The 26,896-nt window shown below is 37.9% G+C and overlaps 1 protein-coding gene and 1 long non-coding RNA gene across 6 annotated transcripts in view; one reads left to right on the top strand and one right to left on the bottom strand.

Annotated features, from left to right (window-relative positions):
- The window catches only part of LOC123878349 (pantothenate kinase 3), a 41,653-nt gene extending 15,499 nt beyond the window's left edge, over nucleotides 1–26,154 (bottom strand). For 2 of the 5 annotated variants that reach the window (XM_045925539.1, XM_045925541.1), the window contains exons 1-2: nucleotides 26,027–26,154; nucleotides 21,753–21,838 (exon numbers count right to left, since the gene is read on the bottom strand). Coding sequence is in view for 2 of the 5 variants with exons in the window: in XM_045925537.1 (XP_045781493.1) it covers nucleotides 12,465–12,500 (36 nt within the window). In the remaining 3 variants the exon portion in view is untranslated. Of the gene's footprint in view, nucleotides 1–12,464; nucleotides 12,805–21,752; nucleotides 21,839–25,857; nucleotides 25,957–26,026 lie in introns of those variants that run through there. The other 3 variants (XM_045925537.1, XM_045925538.1, XM_045925540.1) reach the window with 2 other exon arrangements.
- On the top strand, nucleotides 2,428–24,532 carry LOC123878413. The gene is made up of 3 exons (XR_006798827.1): nucleotides 2,428–2,441; nucleotides 17,277–17,282; nucleotides 24,455–24,532. It is a non-coding gene; the product is annotated as an uncharacterized LOC123878413 (long non-coding RNA).
- Nucleotides 26,155–26,896: the final 742 nt, after the last annotated feature.

Raw genomic sequence — 26,896 nt, 5'->3', positions numbered from 1 at the left:
TGGATTATAGCTAAGAACACTCTCGATCAAGCCACCTTTCAAACAAAAAAAACTAAATTAAAATCGGTTCATTCGTTTAGGCGCTACGATGCCACAGACAGATACACAGATACACAGACACACAGATACACGGATACACAGATACACAGATACACAGACACACAGATACACAGATACACACGTCAAACTTATAACACCCCTCTTTTTGGGTCGGGGGTTAAAAATAAGTGCTCAAAGCACGTTCCACGATGTTACGAAAAACTTTTATGTATTCAGTTTAACAAGTGTAAATTAAAAATTTATGATACCCCCGACAAGTGAAGGTTGCAGTAACTAGAAAAGAGCTGATAACTTTCAAACGGCTGAACCGATTTTCTTGGATTACAGCTAAGAACACTCTCGATTAAGCCACCTTTCAAACAAAAAAAAACTAAATTTAAATCGGTTCATTAGTTTAGGAGCTACGATGCCACAGACAGATACACAGATACGCACGTCAAACTTATAAAACCCCTCTTTATGGGTCGGAGGTTAAAAATGTTAAAATGTTATGTATGATGGTAAGGAACTCTTCATGTGCGAGTCCGATTAGCACGTGACCGTTTTTTTTTGCAATTAATGCGTTTTTTAACCCCCGACCCAAAAAGAGGGGTGTTATAAGTTTGACGTGTGTATCTGTGTATCTGTGTGTCTGTGTATCTGTGTATCTGTCTGTGGCATCGTAGCGCCTAAACGAATGAACCGATTTTAATTTACTTTTTTTTGTTTCAAAGGTAGCTTGATCGAGAGTGTTCTTAGCTATAATCCAAAAAAATTGGTGCAGCCGTTTAAGAGTTATCAGCTCTTTTCTAGTTTTCTTGTAGAAAAGAAGGTTACATAAACGTTAGGTTCATAATATTGTGTCAATTGACAAATGTCAAGCTGTCAAGATGGACGTTGCCTAGATATACATAATTATTTATTTGAAAATGATGTTTATGTCGGGGGTGTTATAAATTTTTAATTTACACTTGTTTCCCTCTCGTCTGGCTTTACAAAGATTAGCCAATGTCAACTTTGTAGTTATTTATAACAAGTTAGTTAAACTATACAAGTATGGACCCCGTCTGTGCCGGCACTCGCCGACACACGCACGGCACCCCCTTAGAGCGCTTTCCAGTCAGTTTTAACAAAAAAAAAACACTCCAAAAAGGCAGAGCACGCCCGCCAGCCAACACCAACACAGATGAAGTCCAAGAGTATCAATTAATGCGTTTTTGTATTAGGTAACCCGAAGAATTTCTTTGTTTAGAGTTTTGCGTTCCGTAGTCAATGAAACTGATCAAAATACATAATATGGTTCCCATATTTGACCGTCGCGGTCAATTATTTTTGCGTGCAGAGTTCCAAGCCATCATTGCAGATATTATAACTGTGACCTAGACCTCTGATCAGTGGCTTCGATTAAGTGGGTAATCAATTCAACCAGACGATAAAACAAAAAGGTCAAAGGTCGAGAACTTATCACATACATGCTTTCAATCCTGATGTTTTTCGCCCAACTAAATTTAGAATGTGTGCATCTTTTTATTTTTATGGCTAAAAATAATCGGCCAAGTGCGAGCCGCAATCGCACGCAAACGGTTCCGTATCATTGTACAAGAAATCACTTATTTAATTTTCATGTCGGCCATTTTGAATTTTTTTTTACCTCTACCTACCTATTACGGTTCACGAGATAGAGCCCGCTGACAGACAGACGGACGAACAGCGGAGGCTTAGTAATAGGCTCCCGTTGGTATCCTTCGGGTACCTACGAGACCCTAAAAAGGATGGAAAATTAATTTTAAATTAAAGACTCTTTTTTTTCTCTCGTCTGGCTTTACAAAGATTAGCCAATGTCAAGTTTGTAGTTATTTGTAACAAGTTAGTTAAACTATACAAGTATGGACCCCGTCTGTGCCGTTGCTCGCCGACACACGCACGGCACCCCCTTAGAGCGCTTTCCAGTTAGTTTTAACAAAAAAAAAACACTCCAAAAAGGCAGCGCACGCCCGCCAGCTAACACCAACACAGACGAAGTCCATTAAAGACTAAACTTTAATGCTACTCAAACACTGCCCAAGACCTAAAGTCACGAGATTGGACAGTTTTAAATTGGATTAAGTATGTCTGTATGTATGTCTCTTTATGTATGTCTCTTTCTTATTACACTGGTGAGAAAGAGATGCGAATACTTGATCTACTTGCCATCAGAATCAGTACCAGTGTCATAGATCACAGGTATTACACCTGTGATGGGTGGTGTGACACCAACGTCATATAATTGGCACACACGTATCATTTGGATCGTACGAATTCCATACATTTTTTATGACACGCTCCACACTTGATTGGGATGACACAAGTGATTTATGATATACTGTTAAGAGGACTCTCTCCGTCACTCGTTTCATACAATCGTAGTTCCAATTTTATTTGAATATTAAGCAACCAAAGTCCATTAAAATTTGCAGACATATTCTAGAAACTAATATCTATGTCTGTGGTTTTCCAGGTTTCTGTTAAAATACTCGGTTTCAATGTTACGCGGTCTTAAGAATTTTCATACAAATCTTTGAGCCCCTGTCATTTTTAAACTACATATTTTTAGAAAAATCTAGAACACCACAGACACAGATATTAGTTTCTAGAATATGTCTGCAAAATTTCATGGACTTTGGTTGCTTAATATTCAAATGAAATTGGAACTACGATTGTATGAAACGAGTGACGGAGAGAGCCCTGTTAACCTTGAGAACTTATGGCACCCTAGTACCCATTCCTGTTTTATACCGGAAATGTAATCAGTAATCACGTTTTGCGGGTTACTGCGGAAGTGTTTGTTTGGTAATGTATTCCCTCATGTCACCCAAACTCGTTATGTCGGATTGGTGTGATTGCGATCACCTTAGGTGTGAACGCGTCCTGTTTGTTTATATCTACATGATTTATACATAGTATAAACATGATAAAGTAAAACGGCACTAAAGCCCAACTACTACCCGCGAACTGCCGATAGATAGCGATAGATGTACCTAATAAAATTGTTTTTTGCTGTCACTACGTGTATTTTAGCATTGTGCTTATTTGTATTTATAAACTCAAATATTCTCGTCTTTCATTTGACATCCCACTCGTTACAATAGCAAAAAAAAATATTTTTAGAGACTTCCACTTTTTTTGCTGTAACATCCGTTAGGTCAATTTTTTTCGTATAAAATACTAGCCGACGACCGCGACTTCGCCCGCGTGGATTTAGGTTTTTCGAAATCCCGTGGGAACTCCTTGATTTTCCGGGATAAAAAGTAGCCTATGTGCTAATCCAGGATATTATCTATCTCCATTTCAAATTTCAGCCAAATCCGTCGAGTAGTTTCTGCGTGAAGGAGTAACAAACATACACATACACACACACACACATACACACACACACACACACACACACATACACACACACACACACACACACACACACACACACACACACATACACATACACACACACACACACACACACATACACACAAACTTTCGCCTTTATAATATTAGTGTGATAGTGTGATAGCCTATGTCACCCGGACCTTAACAACGAATCAATTGACACCTCATCCATCAAAATCGGCCCAGAAGTTTAGGCACTACGGTGGAACACACAGAATCTGGATACAAACATACACACATACATACATAGACTGCTAAAATCATAACCCTTCCTCTTGGCTTTGCCGCAGTCGGGTAAAAATATAGATATACGTTATCAAGAGATGCCTTGAAAAAGTACGACAGTTCGACCTTACTACTGTAACAACAAATTAGCAATCTAACAGAAATCAAGCGAATTTATGCTTTATTAATATAGTAATAAGGTATTATTAGTTTTATTAATGAAAAAGGATATTATAGTTGTGTGGTGATAATTTGCCAACGTCCAAGGCTCAAGGCGAACTGGCCGATTGGTACATTTTTGTATCATTATTAACTGGATAGTTGATCTCTGTACATAAGTGCTACTTAATTCAATAATGCGAAATCCTTAGCCGAGATTTTCATCAGTTACGACATTTACAGGGCTCTCTCCATCACTTACTCCATACAATCGTAGTTTCAATTTCATTTGAATATTAAGCAACCAAAGTCCATGAAATTTTGCAGACATATTCTAGAAACTAATATCTGTGTCTGTGGTGTTTTAGATTTTTCTAAAAATATGTAGTTTTAAAATGACGGGGGCTGAAAGATTTGTATGTTAATTTTTAAGACCGCGTAACTTTGAAACCGAATATTTTAACAGAAATCTGGAAAACCACAGACATAGGTATTAGTTTCTAGAATATGTCTGCAAAATTTCATGGACTTTGGTTGCTTAATATTCAAATGAAATAGGAACTACGTTTGTATGGAGCGAGTGGCGGAGAGACCCCTCTTTAGGGAGTATCTAACAAAACTTCGAGGCGTCAACGTCAATCGCAGGCGTCAAATGGTGGTCAAATGTTAGTACATTTGTCGCAGATAGCCCTATTTCTTATCACCATAGCCTAATTTTGAAAAACAAAAATGTAACCACAAATTCCTCACCTCGGATTTTTTCCTTTATTTGTGCTATAAGACCTACCTACCTGCCAAATTTTATGATTCTAGGCCAACGGAAAGAATCCTATAGGTTTTCTTGACAGACATGACAGACAGACAGACAGACAGACAGATAACAAACTGATTCTATAAGGGTTCCGTTATTCCTTTTGAGGTACGGAATCCTAACAACCCTATGCTCAAGACTGGCACCTAAAGTCACAAGGTTTGACAGTTCTAAATTAAACTAAGATTGTCTGTCCTTGTCTTATTACATTGGTAAGAAAAAGATGCAGACACTTTAAAGTTTAGTTGCCATCAGAATCGGTACCAATGGCGCCAATTCTGTTGTCGTTCTCTAAACTAAATTTAGATTATCTGCATCTTTTTCTTTTTAAAATTGCTAAAAAAGGATGGAAAGTGAATTTTACTTTTAAAGATTCTAAATTTTAGTGCACGCTACAAAAAACAGTAGGCTCGCGACTGGCTGGTAAAGTCAAGAGTTTTGACAGCTCTAAATTAAATTTTAAACTGTCAAACTATGGCTATTCTTTTCAAATTGCATTAGTAAGAAGAGGATGCGACAATCTAAAAATTAGTTGAGCTCAGAATCAGTACCATTGTTCTTTTTAACCCCCGACCCAAAAAGAGGGGTGTTATAAGTTTGACGTGTGTATCTGTGTATCTGTCTGTGGCATCGTAGCTCCTAAACTAATGAACCGATTTTAATTTAGTTTTTTTTTTGTTTGAAAGGTGGCTTGATCGAGAGTGTTCTTATCTATAATCCAAGAAAATCGGTTCAGCCGTTTGAACGTTATCAGCTCTTTTCTAGTTCTTACTGTAACCTTCACTTGTCGGGGGTGTAATAAATTTTTAATTTACACTTGTTACATTGGTAAGAAACAGATGCAGACATTTTAAAGTTTAGTTGCTATCAGAATCGGTACCATTGTTCTTTTTAGAACTGTTTAAACCTAAATAGCTTTGATGATATCATTTAGGCTAACTTTCAACACACTCGCGACATTTGACATCTGAATGAAAACAATAATGTATTGCTCACATGATTACCATATCCAGGTTATTTACGCCTGTTTTAGGGGTCCGTAGTAAAACAAAGAACCCTTATAGTCGTCTAGTCCGCCTACCTGTCTGTGTGTCAAAGCAATTTGAAATATCCCACAAATATAAACTAGCTAATGCCCGGAAATCTTCCGCGTGGATTTAGGTTCTTAAAAACTTTCGATTTCCTATAAAAGTTGTATTTCCGGGATAAAAAGTAGCAGGAATTTAACTATACCCATTAATAAGTGTAAATTAAAAATTTATAACACCCCCGACAAGTGAAGGTTACAGTAACTAAAAAAGAGCTGATAACTTTCAAACGGCTGAACCGATTTTCTTGGATTATAGCTAAGAACACTCTCGATCAAGCCCCACCTTTCAAACAAAAAAAAAAAACTAAATTAAAATCGGTTTTTCCGTTTAGGAGCTACGATGCCACAGACAGATACACACGTCAAATTTATAACACCCCTCTTTTTGGGTTGGGGGTTTAAAACACGTCGATCCGTTGCAACGTGATAGCAAACCAACAAACAAACACACTTTCGCATTTATAATATTGGTAAATGATACGAAAGTATGTCTGTCTGTCTGTCTGCTAGCTTTTTGCAATCCATCCTCCCTTGATTTGACGACCACCATGGCACAGTGGTGAGCGCTGTGGTATTATAAGTTGGAGAAAGTTCGATTCCCAGAAGGTGCAATTTGGGAGTTCAAAATTTTTTTATGCGTGTTAGTTTAACCTTAGCCATGCGTCTTCATTCCTCATAAGCATGGCTAAGGTTTGGAATACTCTTCCGCGATCTGTGTTTCCTACCAATTACAATCCGGGTATCTTTAAAACAAGAGTGAATAGGCACCTTCTAGGTAAACGCGTCCCATCTTAGACCACATCATCACTTTCCATCAGGTGTGATTGTGGTCAAGCGCTTACCTATAGTGAATAAAAAAAAAAAAAAATCCAAATTAATGTTCTCAAAGATGTGTAAAAGAAAGGAAGCTCGAATATCTGGGACATATAATGCGCAACTCAAAATATGCCCTGCTGCAGCTCATAATGCAAGGGAAAATAAAGGGCAGGCGTAGACCTGGCCGTAGACGAACATCCTGGCTCAAAAACCTTCGCCAGTGGTTTAACATGAGTACAAGGTCACTGTTTAGAGCAGCGGTGAACAAGATCCAGTTAGCCTTAATGATTGCCAACCTCCGATAGGAGACGGCACTAGAAGAAGAAGAAAGATGTGTGAAGTCTGCCAATCTGCATTGGACAAGCGTGGCAGACTATGGTCTATAACCTCATTCTGAGAGGAGACCCGTCCTCATGAGTGGGCCGGCGATGGGTTGATGATGACGATAGTTTTGATAGTTCTAATAAGTTTATGTGATTTTGTAAAGTGGTGATAATAAAAAAAAAGAATACCCGGCTGAGTTTGTTGTGGGCTCTTCTCAGACTTGGGCGCGTTTCGAACCCTCGTAGCTTTAGTTTTAAGTAACGTAATTAATTATCACCACTATATCGTACAAGTTTAACAATTTCGACCATCAAAAGGAGTACAATTGTACCTACTTTGAATAAATGATTTTGACTTTGACTTTGACTTTGATGACTACGGAACTCTACCTTATGCGTACCCCACTTAATCAGTTTTTGTCTATTTCAGGTTAGTGCTAATTATAAAATAAAGAATAGGTGCTAAAAGATTCCCGGATCCTAGAAAAACCGGTTAAGTTCGAGTCGGACTCGCAAACGAAGGGTTCTGTCGGTAGAAAAATAAAAAAATAACCATTTTTGCGATGTTGCGAAAAATTCATGGTTTTCGGATTTTTCCTACTTGTGCTATAAGTCATTGCAGTCAAGTGAGAGTCGAACTCTCAAGCAAAGGGTTCTGTTGGCACAACCGTAGAAGAAATTAAAAAAACAATTTTGTGATGTAACCACAAATTCATGGTTTTCGAATTTTTCCTACTTATAATAAGGCATTGCAACCTGTCGAATTGCATGATTCTAGGTCAACGGGAAGTACCCTATAGGTTTTGATCTATTTACCCTACAATTTTACTATAGGTAGGTATAACAAGTGTAAATTAAAAATTTATAACACCCCCGACAAGTGAAGGTTACAAGAACTTTTAAAAGGCTGAACCATTTTTTTTGGATTATAGCTAAGAACACTCTCGATCAAGCCACCTTTCAAACAAAAAAAACTAAATTAAAATCGGTTCATTCGTTTAGGCGCTACGATGCCACAGAGAGATACACAGATACACACGTCAAACTTATAACACCCCTCTTTTTGGGCGGGGGTTAAAAATAGATTTACAAATACATATTATACAGAATTAGAAATAAAGAATCACAGTAAAATCCTGTTCTCAATGTTTTTTTTAAAGTAAAAAAAACATAATAACTAGAATAATTACTATTGATGTAGGTAATTATGAAGCATCATAAATAAAAAGTTTAATTACTTTAAAAAAAAATATATATATACCAACACATATAATATCTTAACCATCTGTTCTATTCTATAAGGCAAAGTTGCAAACTGTACCTATCTGTATACACCTATTCACTATCATCATCATCTCGACCCATCGTCGGGCCACTACTGAGCATGAGCGTCTCCTGTCAGAACGGGACGAGATCACACACCTTTGAGTGTAGGGGAAAACCACACAAAAATCTGTCTGTCTGTGTTTATCTTATGATTATTTATGGGGCAAGCGACGGGCCTGCCCGCGAAATTCAAATTTTATTTGGTTTTTCGCAATTTGTAAACTAATACGACAAAGTAGGCTTATGGCATTCTAGTTGCGACAATGGCAGTATCATTTCCGCGTGTTTATATAAAAATCTTTACTTGGTATGGTCCAGTTTAAAAAATTAGCTCTAGTATCGACTAATTTGTGAGTTACAGTCGATTCTAGAGCTAATTTCTTAAACTGGACCCTTTCAAGTAAAGAGTTTTATACAAACACGTGGAAATGATACTGCCATTGTCGCAATTAGAATGCCATAAGCCTACTTTGTCGTATTAGTTTACAAATTGCGAGAAACCAAATAATATTTGAATTTCGCGGGCAGACCCGTCGCATCCACCTTAACCCATTTCCGGCCCACTAAAGAGGACCTGTCTCCTTTCAGAGTGAGAAGAGTTTTTTTTTTTTTTTTCTCTCTTGTCTGGCTTTTACAATGATTAGCCAATGTCAAGTTTGTAGTTATTTGTAACAAGTTAGTTAAACTATACAAGTATGGACCCCGTCTGTGCCGGCGCTCGCCGACATACGCACGGCACCCCCTTAGAGCGCTTTCCAGTCAGTTTTAACAAAAAAAAAAACACTCCAAAAAGTCACAACACGCGCGCCAGCAAACGCCACCACAGACGAAGTCCTAGAAGAGTTTTGGCCATAGTCTGCCACGCTGGCCAAATGCGGATTGTCAGACTTCACACACTTTTGAGAACATTATGGAGAACTAGAGGATGCCCGCGACTTCGTCCGCGTGGATTTAGGTTTTTAAAGATCCCGTGGGAACTGTTTGATTTTCCGGGATAAAAAGTTGCCTATGTCAATTACAGGGACGCAAGCTACCTCGCTATCAAATTTCATACAAATCGGTTGAGCGGATGGGTTTTTGGGAATACCGTGGGAACTTTGATTTTCCGGGATAAAAAGTAGCCTATGTCCGTCCCCGGGATATAAGCTAACCCTGTACCAAACGTTAGAATCGGTTTAACTTTTGGGCCATGAAAAGGTAGCAGACAGACAGATAGATACACATTCGCATTTATAATACATAAAGTATGGATTCTCTGGCATGCAGGTTTCCTCACGATATTTTCCTTCACTGTTAAAGCAAGTGATATTTCAAATTCAAATTCAAATTCAAAATGTTTTTATTCAATTAGACTTTTACAAGTTCTTTCGAATCGTCAAAAGCATCTACCACTGGTTCGGAATGCCTTTCCTACCGAGAAGAACCAGCAAGAAACTCGGCGGTTGCTCTTTTCAAAGATTTGATATACAATATTATGCCATGTATAAAAGCAATTGAAGTCCTGCGCATTGCTGGAGCGAATCGAAGTTCAAATCCACGCTTTTTTATCATTTACATAATCTTCGATAGTATAATATGCTTTTCTCAAGAGCATATTTTTAATAGATTTTTTGAACCTGTGTAAAGGCAAGTCCAAAATTGACTGAGGAATCTTGTTATAGAAGATTATACCCATTCCCACAAATGACTTTTGGACCTTCCTGAGACGGAGCGTAGGAGTCGCAAGCCTGTTACGGTGTCTAGTCAGCCTGTTGTGCAGATCGCCAACCTTCTTGTAACTAAGAATATTTTGTCTCACAAAAATTATGTTGTTGTAAATATATTGAGAGGCTACGGTAAGGATACCTATTTCCTTAAATTTTTCTCGAAGTGAATCGCGTGGTTTTAAGTTATAAATTGCGCGTATTGCCCTTTTTTGTAATACAAAAATTCTCCCAATATCTGCCGCTCTACCCCATATTAAGATTCCATAAGACATAATACTATGAAAATAAGCAAAATATACTATCTTTGCGGTCTCCACGTCAGTTAATTGTCGAATTTTTCTAACCGCGTAAGCAGCAGAGCTTAGTTTGCCAGCAAGAGTTGATATATGGGTGCCCCATTGCAGCTTCGCATCTAAGGTTATCCCCAAAAATGTAGTAGTCTCTTCTATTTTCAAAATATCATTATTTATCATTAAATTAATGTTACTTGTGTTCTTGGTATTGGGCAGTGCGAATTCAATACACTTAGTTTTTTTTGCATTTAAAAGTAGATTATTTACAGTAAACCAGTGAGTTACCTGAGATATGGCACCATTTATATCGTCAAAATTGTCCTTATTTCTATCGACTTTAAAAATCAAAGACGTATCGTCAGCAAATAGTACGATATCGCAAATATTTTGGACTACATATGGTAAATCGTTTATGTATACTAAGAACATGAAAGGACCTAGAATAGAGCCTTGAGGAACACCCATTAGTGAGGCTGATCCGGATGACTTCACATCATTCACACATACTGTTTGAATACGATCACTAAGATAGGACGCAATGAGACCAAGCGCAGTGTCTTTGATTCCATAGTGGCTCAATTTAACTAAAAGAGTCTCGTGCTCAACGCAATCAAATGCCTTGGATAAATCACAGAAAATACCAATGGCATTCTGTGACCCCTCCCACGCATTGAATATATGCTTTAACAGCATTGCGGCCGCGTCGGTTGTTGATCGACCTTTAGTGAAGCCATACTGTTCAGAATGGAGTAGCTTATTTAAATTGAAATGCTGAAGCAGTTGGTTGAGCATGATTTTCTCAAATATCTTGCTCAGTGTTGGCAAAATTGAAATTGGCCTGTAATTTTAATTTGCTTTTGCTTTTAATTGCTTAAAACGCACCTATTTCTGCAAAATTAGAAGTGCTTGCCCGGAATCGTACCCCGAAGCTCCGTATAGGAGGCCGACGTTTTAACTAGCCGCTAAGGATAAGTGCATTTATTTTCAGGGTTCCGTACTGCAAAAGGAAAAACCCGACCCTTATAGGATCACTTCCTGTCATGTTATCGAGTATACACCCTAAGGTTGGTTTTTTAGGGGTGGATAAACGGAATTAGCCGAAACAGCTAGCAAAATCATGATAAAATTATCATCAAATGTAAGTTTCCAAGGTTAAATTAATCAAGATTAAGTTTTTTGTTTACTTTATTGTTTATCAATTACGTAAATGACGCCCGCGACTTCATCCGTGTAGATTATTTTTAAAAATGACAAATAACTCTGGTTTCCGGGATAATAGTAGCTTTTGTCCTCCTCTGGGATGCAAGTTATCTCTGTGCCTTTCATCAAAATCCTAACAGGCCCTAAAAATCCCGTGGGGATACTTTGATTTGATAAAAACCTATAATCGTCTAGGGATGCAAGCTAATTTTGTACCTCGGCAAAATCATTAAATTCCGTAGAAATTCTGCTTTTCCGAGATAAAAAGTAGCCATTTCCATCAGTGATATAAGCTATCTCTGTATCTTAAGTCAAACTCGGTTAAACAGATGGGTCGTGAAAGAACAGACAGACGGACAATGATGATAAAATTAGTTAATTTTTTTTTAAAAGTTTTAATTAGCACAAGTTAGCCCTTGACTGCAATCTCACCTGGTTGATGCAGTCTAAGGTGGAAGCGGGCTAACCAGGAAGGGGTACGGCAGTTTTCATTCATCCCATACTCCTTTGGTTTCTACACGGCATCGTACCGGAACGCTAAAACGCTTGGCAGCACGGCTTTGCCGGTAGGGTGGTAACTAGCCACGGCCGAAGCCTCCCACCAGACAAACGTCATCACTGACATCACGCACTGTTCAAAACCTTTGGTCTTTGGGCTGTACTACACTATAGGGTTTTAATCTAACAACCGTCTTCAATCTACATCACTATCAAAGTCCTTCAGCCTCTGTTCGCGCCAATCTCAGAAACTACTGTATGGATTTTGAACAATTTGATTTTGGAGAAGGAATGATTTTGGAGAAGGTTTCACAAAGATCATACTAATATTATAAACGCGAAAGTGAGTCTGTCTGTATGTTACCTATTCATGGTCCATCCGTTTAGCCGTTTTCGACAAAAGGTATCTTCAGAGATATCTTGCATCCCCGACACGTAATGGGGTATTTTTATCTCAGAAAATCAAAAAGCTCCCTTGGGAGTTTTAAAAACCTAAAGTCAAGACTCTGCCGACTACTCTGAAAATACACTTTCTTTACAAAACCATATACTCACATGATGAATAGTGATAACACCACTTTTTTCCGTCATATCACCAAACAACGAAAAAACACTTCAAATCTAATAAATATTAATAACTAATATCACAGGTTGAATAAATAAAATAACAACAAAAAAAACTAAACCATAGCACTAATCGTCGTCCAAATCAGATATCATGAGCTGACCAATGTCCAGCAAATTCACGACTATATAATCGAAAACTTTGTACAGGAATAAATTATAATATATTATTAAAGCGGACAGCTCGATTAATATGCGTAAATCGATTAAAAACATTTAGAAAGCGAGCGTGACACATCTACACGCGACGGCGGTGGCGTTACGAATGCGCTTTGAATGATCGATATTTGAAATTAGTATGCGCGGGCGCGTGGTTATTGATAACGCTATCCGCGAAATCTGTGGATCGTTAAGTAGCGACAGACATGCCAATTGCCAAGTTCTTATTCCAACACTAGCAGCTGATGCCCGCAGCTTCGCCCGCGTGGATTTAGGGTCTGAAATCCCGTGGGAACTTTTGATTGCAGCATCAGGATTGAGGAGGTTGAATCCAATTTTTTTATGAAACAATGTCACAAAGTTCCTCTATCGATCAAAAGAAAAATTTACGCAAATCGGTTCAGAAATCTCGGATATTTCGGTGTACATAGGAAGAAAAACACAGCTCCCTTTTTGAAAGTCGGTTAAAAAAGTAGCCTATGTTACACCCTGGTCAATCCTCTACTTGTCAGTGAAAATCCCGTCAAAATCGGTTCAGCCGTTCCGAAGATTAGCCTTTTCAAACAGACAGACAGACAGACAGACAAAAATTTTAAAAACGTGTGATTCTGTGTTGGTATCATTCAAATAACCATATGAGCTTAATATGAGGTAATTATTTCGAAATTACAGACAGACACTCCAATTTTATTTATTAGTGTAGAAGATTATTTAGCCTCAATAGCTCAACGGTTATAGGAGCGGACTGAAATCCGAAAGGTCGGCGGTTCAAATCCCACCCGTTGCACTATTGTCGTACCCACTCCTAGCACAAGCTTTACGCTTAGTTGGAGGGGAAATGGGAATGTTAGTCATGATTGAAAAATGACTTCTATTCTTTAAAAAAAACTATAAGGTACAGTCGGCCTCAGAATTCGAGTAGCAATTCCGCGAAAATATTGCATCGAAAACCTGTCTGACCTTTTTAGGGTTCCGTACCTCTAAAGGAAAAACGGAACCCTTATAGGATCACTTTGTTGTCTGTCTGTCTGTCTGTCCGCCAGTCCGTCAGTCCGTCCGTCGAGTCTGTCAAGAAACCTATAGCATTGTTTCCTAACCTGTGGTCCGCGGACCCCTGGGGGTCCGCGAGCATCTATCTTATCTTACTTAGAGCATTAACAAAAATAAATAAATTACCTACGCCAAACATCTTGTAATTATTACGCTTACTGAGCGCGGCAAACGAGCGCCAGTGGGTAATGGGCATTGCCTGAGACTGACTGAAATGTGCAGTGCAAGCGCGCCGGGCGCGGGCCGTACCTAAATGATAAGGAAGTCTCAGAAGAAGCACTGAAACATTTGCTGCTTTTCTCCACCACGTACCTATGTGAAAAGGCATTCTCTACTCTTGTATACATTAAAAACAAATACAGAAACAGGTTACACGTGGAATCTGATTTGAGATTGCAATTGAGTAATAATATCAACCCGAACATTTCTAACTTAGTTGCAAAAAAGCAGCACCAACCTTCTCATTAATGTTTTTCTACGAAAAAGTTTGTTTTTTGTTTTTTACTTCAATGAAGGAATACTAAAATATAATATTGTCCCAAAATTGCATTTTTTTTTTCACTTAGGAGTCCTTGGCATTATGCTTGATTTCCTTGGGGGTCCGCGGCTGAAAAAGGTTAGGAATCGCTGACCTGTAGGGTACTTCCCGTTGACCTTTTGTGGTTACATCATTAAAAAAAAAATTAAAATGTGTTTCAATTTTCAAAGTAAGATAACTATACCAAGTGGGGTATCATATGAAAGGGCTTTACGTATACATTCTTAAACAGATTTTTATTTATTTTTATGTATGACAGTTTTTGATTTATCGTGCAAAATGTTGGAAAAAATACCGGAGTACGGAACCCTCAGTGCGCGAGTCTGACTCACACTTGGCCGGTTTTTCTCTAAACACGCCACACACCTAACGCATGTGTATAACTGTGCCAGGAGAATATGATCATTAAGGTGCTACTTACGGCTTTTGACTGTACATCGCCATCAAGACATCGCCGGCTCACTACTGAGAACGGGTTCCTCTCAAAATGAAAAGGGTTTAGATCACATTCCACCAGGCTTGCCAAGTAGAAATTGGCAGACTTCACACACCTTTGAAAACACTATAGGGAACCGCGGATTGGCAGACTTTCTACACCTTTGAAAACATTACAGAGAATTCTCAGGCATGCAGGTTTCCTAGCATACGTTTGTTAATTTGTATGTCAACCATGGAACTAATAAGTACTACGTAGTCAACTATTTAATATGGTCGTTGTTTGGTATGTTGTATGGTTCTACTATTGTTTCTTGCTGGTTCTTCTCGGTAGGACGGCATTCCGAACCAGTGGTAAATTCAAACTCGACTATATTCAAATTCAAATTCAAAACATTTTATTCAATTAAACTTTTACAAGTGCTTTTGAATCGTCAAATAATTTACCACTGGTTCGGAAAGCCGATAAAAAGTAGCCTATGTCCTTCCCCAGGATGTATCCCAAGTCATTAAAATCGGTTCAATGGTTAGGACGTGAAAGCGTAGCAGACAGATAGACAGACAGACAGACACACTTTCGCGTTTATAATAATAGTATGGATAACAGTGATGTATGTGGTTCAGTTGTGTCACGTGAATGAGTCAATGAACCAGTTCCTGCTTCCCTATTTTAGACTGAGCTCAAGTCTAGAAAGAATCACCACTTTACAAAATCACTTATACTTATTAGAACTATCTAAGCTTTTTTTTTTAATTATATAGACTAGCGCTTGGCTCGCGCCAATCAGACTCGCTAGCAAGTGATGATGCAGCCTAAGATGGAGCGCGCTTGCCTAGAAGTTGCATATTGACTCTTGACTTGAAGGTACCCATATAATAAGTGGAAGGGAAAACTGATGAAGGGCGCTCCACATCTTGGCGGTTCGGATTAGAAAAGAGAAAGCAAATCGCTTCGTACGTGTTCGAGGAATTTCGACTACGTATGGACGCAGACCTTGACGATGCCTGGCAGTACGATGGTGGAAAGGTGAAGGAGGAACCAGGTCAAAGAGTTCTTGTGCACACTCTCCGAAATGTATCCTGTACAAGTGTAAATTAAAAATTTATAACACCCCCGACTAGTGAAGGTTACAGTAATTAGAAAAGACCTGATAACTTTCAAACGGCTGAACCGATTTTCTTGGACTATTCCGCGCTTACGATCCAAAGTATCTGAGTTTTCCAAAACATCATTTTCAAATAAATAATTATGTATCAAGGCAACGTCCATCTTGACAGCTTGACATTTGTCAATTGACATAATATTATGAACCTAACGGTTATCTAACCTTCTTTTCTACAAGAAAACTAGAAAAGAGCTGATAACTCTTAAACGACTGAACCATTTTTTTTTTGGATTATAGCTAAGAACACTCTCGATCAAGCCACCTTTCAAACAAAAAAAAACTAAATTAAAATCGGTTCATTAGTTTAGGCGCTACGGTACCACAGACAGATACACAGATACACACGTCAAACTTATAACACCCCTCTTTTTGGGTCGGGGGTTAAAAATACTGATAGACTGGCAACTTTGCTCCGATGTTCCAAACAAAGCTGTTTGGCGACTCATTCCCAACCTCGCGTATCCTTTACATTGTAATAGGATTTTTCAATCAGTTTACCACACAGCCCAGAAAATTAAATTTAACAAATTATTATCCTGTAACGTTCCCTAGTGCTTCTATAAATAATTTATATATTATTTATGGAAGCACTCTATACCCTAAAGCGATTAAGACGGAATGATACGCAACAACAGTAAACCTTACTGGTTTTTTTTGTTGTGTTAAAAGCAATTTGTAAAACATTTAATATTTGATAGTTAATAAAAAAAAAAAAAATTGGCAATAGACATGTCGGCACGTCTGTAGAGGGTTTAAATCGGGTCGCTTACGCATGTCAACTAGCGATCATTTGGTACATTATAGTAGCTAATCGGTTTTAACGCTAAATATATTTTGTTTATCAATTTAAGTAAAATATTGATAAGCCATATCTTTGTAGCGTGACAGGAATCGCTTGTTTCTGATTGGCTAGTGGGATATGACCCTCTTTAGGAAGGGTGCCAACGGGACTCTATTATTAAAACCTACCCTACTACTACTACCCTATTAGAGCCTATTATTTGAATAAAAATCTATTCTATTCTATTCTAAGACTCCGCTGTCCGTCCGTCTGTCTGTCAGCGGACTGTATCTCGCGAACCGTAATAGGTAGAGTTGAAATTTTCACAGAACGTTTATTTCTCTTGCCATTATAGCAACAAAAAATACACAATAAAATAGGTATCAATTTTAGGCACTAAAATGATATAAAATATTGGCATTAATTGGTCACCCATCTATTCACTGACCTGTGTTAATATTGCGTGCACGGCGCGTATATTACTACATCCACACTAATTCATACTATCCATACTAATATTAAATGCGCAAGTGAATCTGTATGTCTGTGACCACTTTACCAGTCCATCCGAATTTTGACGTTTGGTATACAGACAGCTTGCATCTTGGAGATAGAGAAAGGTTACTTTTATTCTAGAAAAACCGGCCAAGTGTGAGTCGGGTCTCACACTTGGCCGGTACTGAGTACGGGTCTTCTCTCAGAATGAGAAGGGTTTAGGCCATAGTCTGCCACGCTGGCCCAATGCGGATTGGCAGACTTCACAGACCTTTGAGAACATGGAGAACTCTCAGGCATGCAGGTTTCCTCACGATGTTTTCCTTCACCGTTAAAGAAGTGATATTTTGCTAAAATATCACTTTTAATATATTAATTATTAAATTAATTAATTGCTATTAAATATTTAATTAATTAATTGCTTAAAACGCACATAACTGAAAAGTTAGTGGTGCGTGCCCGGGATCGAACCCCCGACCTCCGATTAGGAGGCGGACGTTCTAACCACTAGGCTATTACAGCAATATGCACGTAATTAGGTAGATTTACCGTACTCTGGGTTTTTGATTTATGCAATGAGGAAATAAAATCAATAACTTTAATTACAAACTTCCTCAAAGAATTACAATAATTATTTCGTAATTATAGTTATCTAAGGTTTAACCGACTTCTAAAAAGAGGAGTCTTATCTTTAGCTATAGTTTTTTTTATTAGGGTTCCGTATCTCAAAAGGAAAAACGGAACCCTTATAGGATCACTTTGTTGTCTGTCTGTCTGTCCGTCCGTCGTGTCTGTCAAGAAAACCTATAGGGTACTTCCCGTTGACCTAGAATCATGAAATTTAGCAGGTAGGTAGGTAGCACAAGTAAAGGAATAAATCTGAAAACCGCGAATTTGTGGTTACATCATTAATAAAAATTTAAAATGTGTTTCAATTTTCAAAATAAGATAACTATACAAAGTGGGGTATCATATGAAAGGGCTTTACCTGTATATTCTAAAATAGATTTTTATTTATTTTTATGTTTAATAATTTTTGATTTATCGTGCAAAATGTTGGAAAAAATACCCGAGTACGGAACCCTCAGTGCGCGAGTCTGACTCGCACTTGGCTGGTTTTTAAAAAAAATATTTATTTGTTATAGCGGCAAAAGAAATACACACTGAAAATTTCAACTGGCTATCTTTTACGGATCTTGAGATACAGCCCGCTGACAGACAGACGAACGGACAGCGGAAAGGGTCCTTGGCGCCCTTCGTATACGGAACCACAAAAATGAGGAACAGCGCTTACCCATCCAGTTTCCGGCTTAAATCAACATTGCTTAACCAAAGTAGGGTCTTATGATTAATCATAATTAATCAGGCAATTGACATTTATATCTTCAAGATAAACACTGGTCAACCCGTGTATAGATTAATAAGTTAGCATATAGGTACAGAAAATAACGACTTATTCATAGTAACATCACATTTCACACTAATATTTTCACCAATTCTTCATTTAGCAATGTAATTTGATGATAAGTCTTAAGGGAAACCTATTATCTAAGCTTCCAATAGCTATTTTGCCTAATTTTCAAACAAAAAATGATGAAATAATGATTATAAACAATAAGTATAAATAATCAGTAATTACCTGTGAAACGTGTATTTACGCGGATTATAACGTCTTGTAACGTCACATTCGCTCACTGAACAAGACACCATGGTGGCAGAACATAGATTTTACGTTTTAATCGTAAAATTATTTAGTAAATGCAAAAAATCACCTCGACTTGGAACAGGCCGAACTCATAAGGACCGACACTCACGTAAATAATGACTTATCGGCATCTTGTTTCGCTATCTCGCTTTCGCTCGCGGCAGTGGGTCTTATCTAACTACTCTCGCTCCCTCGCTTTGTCAGTCTTTGAGCGAAGCGAAAAATCATAGGTCTATGATTTTCACAGAGCCTCAATAGCTCAACCGGTAAAGGAGTGGACTGAAAACCGAAAGGTCGACGGTTCAAACCCCGCTCGTTGCACTATTGTCGTACCTACTCCTAGCACAAGCCTGACGCTTAGTTGGAGAGGAAAGGGGAATATTAGTCATTTAACATGGCTAATATTCTTAATTAAAAAAAAAATATAAAGGCGAAAGTTTGTGTGTATGTATGTGTGTGTGTTTGTTACTGTTTCACGCAAAAACTACTAGACGGATTTGGCTGTTTAGAATGGAGGTAGATTATACCATAGATTAACACATAGGCTACTTTTTATCCCGGAAAATCAGAGTTCCCACAGGATTTTGAAAACCAATATCCACGCGAATGAAGTCGCGGGCATCAGCTAGTTAATATTATAAATGCGAAAGTGTCTATCTGTCTGCTAGCTTTTTACGGCCCATCCGTTTAACCAATTTTGACGAAAGGTGCCTACAGAAATAGCTTTATCCTAGGAAATAGAAAGGACATACAGGTTACTTTTAATTCCGGAAAATGGAAGAGTTCCCATAGGGATTTTCAAAATCCTAAATCCACGCGGTCGAAGCCGCGGGCACGATCTAGTCTTTAAAAAAACCCGCAATAAATTTTAGACTTGCCTTTACACAAGTTGAAAAAACTACTAAAAGTATGCTCCTGTGTAAAAGCATATTACACAATCGAAGGTTATATGTCACACTATCACACTAATATTATAAAGGCGAAAGTTTGTATGTGTGTGTGTGTGTGTGTGTGTGTGTGTATGTTTGTTACTCCTTCACGCAAAACCCACTGGACGGATTTGGCTGAAATTTGGAATGGAGATAGATAATATCCTGGATTAGCATATAGGCTACTTTTTATCCCGGAAAATCAAAGAGTTCCCACGGGATTTCGAAAAACCTAAATCCACGCGGGCGAAGTCGCGGGCATCGGCTAGTAAATGATAAAAGAGCGTGGATTTGACCTGCAGCTCGCTCCAGGCTTCAGCAATGCGCGGGACTTCAATTATGTATTTACGGCATAATATTACACTAGCCGATGCCCGCGACTTCGTCCGCGTGGATTTAGGTTTTTCAAAATCCCGTGGGAACTTTTTGATTTTCCGGGATAAAAAGTAGCCTATGTGCTAATCCAGGATATTATCTATCTCCATTCTAATTTTCAGCCAAATCCGTTCAGTAGTTTTTGCGTGAAGGAGTAACAAACACACACACACACACACACACACACACACATACAAACTTTCGCCTTTATAATATTAGTGTGATATTGAATCATTGAAAAGAGCAACCGCTTAGTTTCTTGCATGTTCTTTTCGGTAGGACAGGTATTCCAAACCAGGTGGTTGCAGGACTAATAATAAGGATACAAGTGTAAATTAAAAAATTTAACCCCCCGACAAGTGAAGGTTACAGTAACTAGAAAAAAGCTGATAACTTTCAAACGGCTGAACTGATTTTCTTGGATTATAGCTAAGAACACTCTCGATCAAGCCTCCTTTCAAACAAAAAAAAACTAAATGAAAATCGGTTCATTAGTTTAGAAGCTACGATGCCACAGACAGATACACACGTCAAACTTATAACACCCCTCTTTTTGGGTCGGGGGTTAAAAAGGATAGGATGAAGGTAATACATACATATTTTAGTAGGATTCGAATGGCAACGGCATATCTGGGATAATTAGGGAAACCTGGAAACGTTATATTTATATTAGACACTAGCTTTTGCTCGCGACTTCGTCCGCGTATGATTTGAATACATTCCAGGCAAGAGTGAATAGCCATCTTCTAGGCATGTCCATAGCCAGTCTACTCAGTACTCAGGCATGATTTTAAAGCACCTTTTAAGTTTTAGTGATAAAAGCAGAGTGAGTTGAAATCCATACCCATATTAATATAATAAACTAGCTGATGCCCGCGACTTCGTCCGCGTGGAATTAGTTTTTTAAAAATCTCGTGGGAACTCTTTGATTTTCCGGGATAAAAAGTAGCCTATGTGCTAATCCAGGATATTACCTATCTCCATTCCAAATTTCAGCCAAATCCGTCCAGTAGTTTTTGCGTGAAGGAGTGACAAACATACATACATACACACACACACACACACACACACACACATACAAACTTTCGCTTTTATAATATTAGTGTAAAGTGTGATAAATGCAAAATGTGTCTGCCTATCTATGTTACCTTTTTCTTTACCGGGTATTGAATAGAGATAGCTTGCATCCCGGAAAAGAAGATAAGTACTACACAATTTTTATATCAGATAACGAAGAGGTTGCCAAAAGATTTTGAAAAATCTAATCAGGCATACATCAAAGCTTAGCCTCAATAGCTCAACCGGTAAAGGTGTGGTCTGAAAACCGAAAGGTCGACGGTTCAAACCCCGCCAGTTGCACTATTGTCGTACCTACTCCTAGCACTAGCCTGACGCTTAGTTGAAGAGGAAAGGGGAATATTAGTCATTTAACATGGCTAATATTTCTAATAAAAAAAAAAAAAAAATAAAAAAAAAACAATGAATCCCCCAATCATTAAGACCTCCAATCTCCCCCCTCTGCATAGAATTCAAAATGCATGGCATGTAGCGAGTGTGTTTCCAGCATAATATACGATAGAACTCACCTAACAGCATCCCTGCTCGGAGTACGTTGCCTGGTTGAGGAGGCCTAGGGAGGTAGCACCACGCGTCACCGACTGCCCATACTGTGCTGAAACACACGAGAAAATACCTTCATTATCATCAACATCTCAAGACATCCAAGGAAAGAAGTTAGCAGGTATCTCTTTCTCTCTCTTCTCGAAAAGAGGGTCTCTTCTTCTTCGGAAGGGTTCTCTTTGTTATGCGACCCCATACAAATGACATACCGAAATCTCAGTGGGTGTTAACCATTTTGATTCACCAACCAATCACAAACGAAACTATGTTTTCAAATTGCATTTTCGAATGTTCACTGAAAACGTGTTTGCAATGGTTGAAGCCTACTGACATACTTGTCTCTGTCAGTATGGGATTACATGACAGAGAGAGCCATAAACTAACTTCTTTCCATGGATCGAGTATAGAGAGCTGTGTTGTTCTGAGTTTTTTGTTGGCTCTTCTTAGACCTGGGCGCGTATGGAACCCTCGTAGCTTTAGTTTTAAGTTTACGTAATTAATTATCACCACTATATCATCTAACAATTCTGACTATCAAAAGTATTTACTTTGGCGATCTACACAACAGGCTGACTAGACACCGTAACAGGCTTGCGACTCCTACGCTCCGCCTCAGGAAGGTACAAAATTCATTTGTGGGAATGGGTATAATCTTTTATAACAAAATTCCTCAGCCAATTTTGGACTTGCCTTTACACAGGTTCAAAAAATCTATTAAACATATGCTCCTGAGAAAAGCATATTATACTATCGAAGATTATGTAAATGATAAAAAAGCGTGGATTTGACCTGCAATTCGCTCCAGCAATGCGCAGGACTTCAATTGCTTTTATACATGGCATAATATTGTATATCAAATCTTTGAAAAGAGCAACCGCCGAGTTTCTTGCTGGTTCTTCTCGGTAGGAAAGGCATTGCGAACCAGTGGTAGATGCTTTTGATGATTCAAAAGAACTTGTAAAAGTCTAATTGAATAAAAATATTTTGAATTTTGAATTTGAATTTGAATAAATGATTTTGATTTTGAGAATGCAATCTCGCGACACCAGCCAGGACAGATGAGTCAGTATTAATAATAATAATAAATACACTTTATTTGCACAACCACAAGAAGGATTACATTAAAGAATACAAAACACAGACAGAGGGAAGATACAAAAGGCGCCCTTATCGCTAATTAGCGATCTCTACCAGGCAACCTTAAATATCAAAAAAAAAAGTCAGTCTTGCCAGATCTCAAACTTTACGAGATCTGGAGATTGGTATAGCTGTTACGCTCAAAGACCAAAAACGTTCATATAATGAAAAAAAACCTCAAGTTTTTATCCTGGAAAATCAAGGAGTTCCCCAGAATTTTTAAAAACTGAAAGCTGTGGGTGTTATCTCGTCTTCTTAATATTATAAAGTATGGATGGATGTATGGATGTTTGTTACTCTTTCATCCAAAATCTACTGGACAGATTTGGCTGATAGGAATGGAGATAGATTATACCCTGGATTAACACATAGGCTACTTTTTACCCGGAAAATCAGTGAGTGCCACAGAATTTTTAAAAACCTATATCCATGTGAACAAAGTTGTGGGCATCAGCTAGTAGTATATAATTACAGTGGACCCCCAGTAATCCAGCCCCTGTCTAATCCGGCACCCCCTGTAATCCGACATGTCTATTATTATTGAATTTACTTTTGACATACATAGTGAAGTATGATTTGTACTTCAGAGTATGTATGACATATGGAATCTTATCATTGGATTTGTAATTTGTCGGATTACAAGGTACTCTTTTGTAAAAAAATCCGGACTATAGGCGGGGTCCTAGGCAGTACTTTATAATCCGTCAAATTCGATAGTCCGACAATGTCCTGCAAAACATCGTTTTGTCGGATTACCGGGGGTCCACTGTATAGACAAAAGATAAACAATACAAGTGTAAATTAAAAATTTATAACACTCATACAGTATATATACAGGATACAGTAACTAGAAAAGAGCTGATAACTTTCAAACGGCTGAACCGATTTTCTTGGATTATAACTCAGAACACTCTCGATCAAGCCACCTTTCAAACTAAAAAAACAAAATCAAAATCGGTTCATTAGTTTAGGAGCTACGATGCCACAGACAGATACACATATACACACTTTAAACTTATAACACCCCTCTTTTCGGGTCAGGGTTAAAAAAAACAGTTACCGGGACTTTTTAAAAACTCACACTTCACAGTGAAAGTTATGGGTGTCAGCTAATAAATACACAAGAGTGAATAGGCACTTTCTAGGTAAACGCGTCCCATCTTAGACCACTTTCCATCAGGTGTGATTGTGGTCAAGCGCTTACCTATAGTGAATAAAAAAAAAAAAAACAATTAAAACGCCAATTAGAATCCTGGAAACATATTACTTGTTCAAAAGTTATTAGGTTAGAAGCGATTAGTGACTAACCTTGGTATAAAGATTATTTATTGGTTTAGTGATAAAATGATAAGCATTAATTATCACTTGAGCTGTATATATCATAATTATTTCTATGACTAGCTTATGGCCGCAACTTCGCCCGCTTGGACTATACAAATTTCGAACCCCTATTTTACCCCCTTGAGGGTTGAATTTTCAAAAATCCTTTCTTAGCAAATTGCTATGTCATAATAGCTATCTGCATGCAAAGGAGATTGGCGAATTCCATAGAGTTTCAGACCCAAACTAACAGAACTGTGGGCCTCAAGTCCACGTTCACAAATCAAACATATGCTTGTTCTAGTAAACCAGTCTAACAATAAACTTCATCAAAGTCTATCAAATAAAGTTGGGAGAAAAAAGATATTACTTGTATTGCCATGTAACAGTTATTTACAATGTCTACTTGTGAATAATTATATTTTTGATCCCCATCTTCTAAAAATATCAGGCTTACACAGACAAATACTCTGAAAAATATTATTAAAATTGAATGATTTTTGAATCTGAAAGGTTTTTCAAAATGCTGGGTCAAAATTCACCAACCTCCTTTCAGCCTGATCTGTCCAGATAAGCTGTGTGTTGATAGATCAGTCGGTAAGACACTCAGCTTTTCCTTTTATATCCATAATAGAAACAAAACTTTAATATGTACAATTAGCTGATATCTGTGACTTTGTAGTGTGATTTTCAAAATCCAGTGGTTCTTTGATTTTTTGGAATCAAAATTAAAAAGTAGATGTGATAATCCAGGGTATAATCTATTTTTATTCTACATTTCAACCAAATTTGTCTAGCAGTTTTTACGTGAAAGAGTAACAAACATACACACCCACTCATACAATTTTTCGCCTTTGAAATATTTGTGTGATAAAATTATAAATTAATGTTTTATAGCTCTGCGACAATCTTATCGTTTTCTATTCTTGATATATGACGTCGAATTGCCTGTCGCGAATGTAACCTGGAAAATAATATTTATGACCAAGTGCAGAAAAACTTTGATTGGAAACCGAGCAGTTTAACTTAAAAGGTGCAAGTTCGTAGCTGACTGCAGGCAACAGCAGCAAGCAATACTACTGGTTTCTAGGTATTTCTATGAAATACCTTCCGTGGCGCGACACATCGGTCGAAAGTATTTCATAGAAATAAATAAGTACTTAGTAATTAGTAGAATCGCAGCAAACTGCTGCTCGCTACCTGCACCTCAAAATGTGTACCGTTGCACATTGATCTTCACACTATCACACTAATATTATAAAGGAGAAAGTTTGTATGTGTGTGTGTGTGTTTGTTACTTCTTCACGCAAAAACTACTGGACGGATTGGGCTGAAATTTAGAATGGAGATAAATTATACCCTGGATTAGCACATAGGCCACTTTTTATCCCGGAAAATCAAAGAGTTCCCACGGGAATTTTAAAAAACCTACATCCACGCGAACGAAGTCGCGGGTAGCTGATACCCATTATGAATAAATACGAAAACAGTGAAATAACTAATAACATAGTAGGAAAGTAGCGAAAATCGCAACCGTTATTTCTCTTTCGCAAAAAAGGTTGAAAAAACCAACAACAAGATGATTATTCGTAAATTGTATGATGAGGTAATAACCTGACTAGCTGTGCAAGCAATACATGTACGAAATAATTGCATAGTTCCGCGCAAATGATCAAGAAAAGTGGGACGTAAAGTAGTCTTCACCGTCGCAACCTACTAAAATATTTCACACAATTGTACAGCGTCACTGTCGAAATAACCAATAAATTATTTAGTTACTTACCAATAACAGTTTTATAGGAATCCTCTGTCAACAGAATGGAATTATTTGCCGTGAAATTAAAGAGAAATATTGCAATTTTCAGTAAAATCGTGACGTACGACCCCACAGCAAACTGTTCTACCAAAGACAATAATTTGTTTTTTATTTTGTTCTTTCAAATGTCAAGTTGTCATTTGGAACCTAACTTTGGGAATCATGTTGGAAATGGTTTGGAACACAGACCACGGTTTGGAACAATGTCAGGGTGTTTGCGCTTATGTTTGACACAAAATCGGTTTCCGGACAAGTAAGTATGAATAGTTTCAAATACAATGTTCTGCCACTGGAACATCCAATTAAAATCCGGGCCCGACAGACGACGGAGTAGAAACGGGCTATAACATGTGCTAAGAAAGATGAGAAATTAATTCTTTATTTTAAATATATTTTTTGTGTTTATCCCAAATCTCTATGATCCCAATCCTAGGTATCAAGTTATCATAGACTAAAAATTTTTTTTAAATTCATAGTGTTGGTAAATTACGCACAACAGACGGAAACGTTTAAGTGCGGAAACCAGCCCAGAGAGAAGAAGAGTATAAATTGACTTCGTCTGTGTTGGTGTTAGCTGGCGGGCGTGCTCTGCCTTTTTGGAGTGTTTTTTTGACGTGACAACGATAATTCGATAGAGCCGGCTGCACGCACGAAAAAACATGACTCATGCGTCCTCACCTCACTCTGAGGCGTTCCATGTAAGGCTTGAAGTGGAAGCGAGAGCGCGGAACGAGCAACAAAGAAGCACAATCGGCCTTTATTGTCAAGTTCAACTATCGTCAGTAAACCGACTTTATTTGTTAAAATTGACTGGAAAGCGCTCTAAGGAGGTGTCGT

This window comes from Maniola jurtina, chromosome 26, assembly GCF_905333055.1.
Source record: "Maniola jurtina chromosome 26, ilManJurt1.1, whole genome shotgun sequence".
Lineage (NCBI taxonomy): Eukaryota > Metazoa > Arthropoda > Insecta > Lepidoptera > Nymphalidae > Maniola > Maniola jurtina.
Note: the sequence above shows the minus strand (reverse complement) of the source record. Positions and strands in the feature narration are given on the sequence as shown.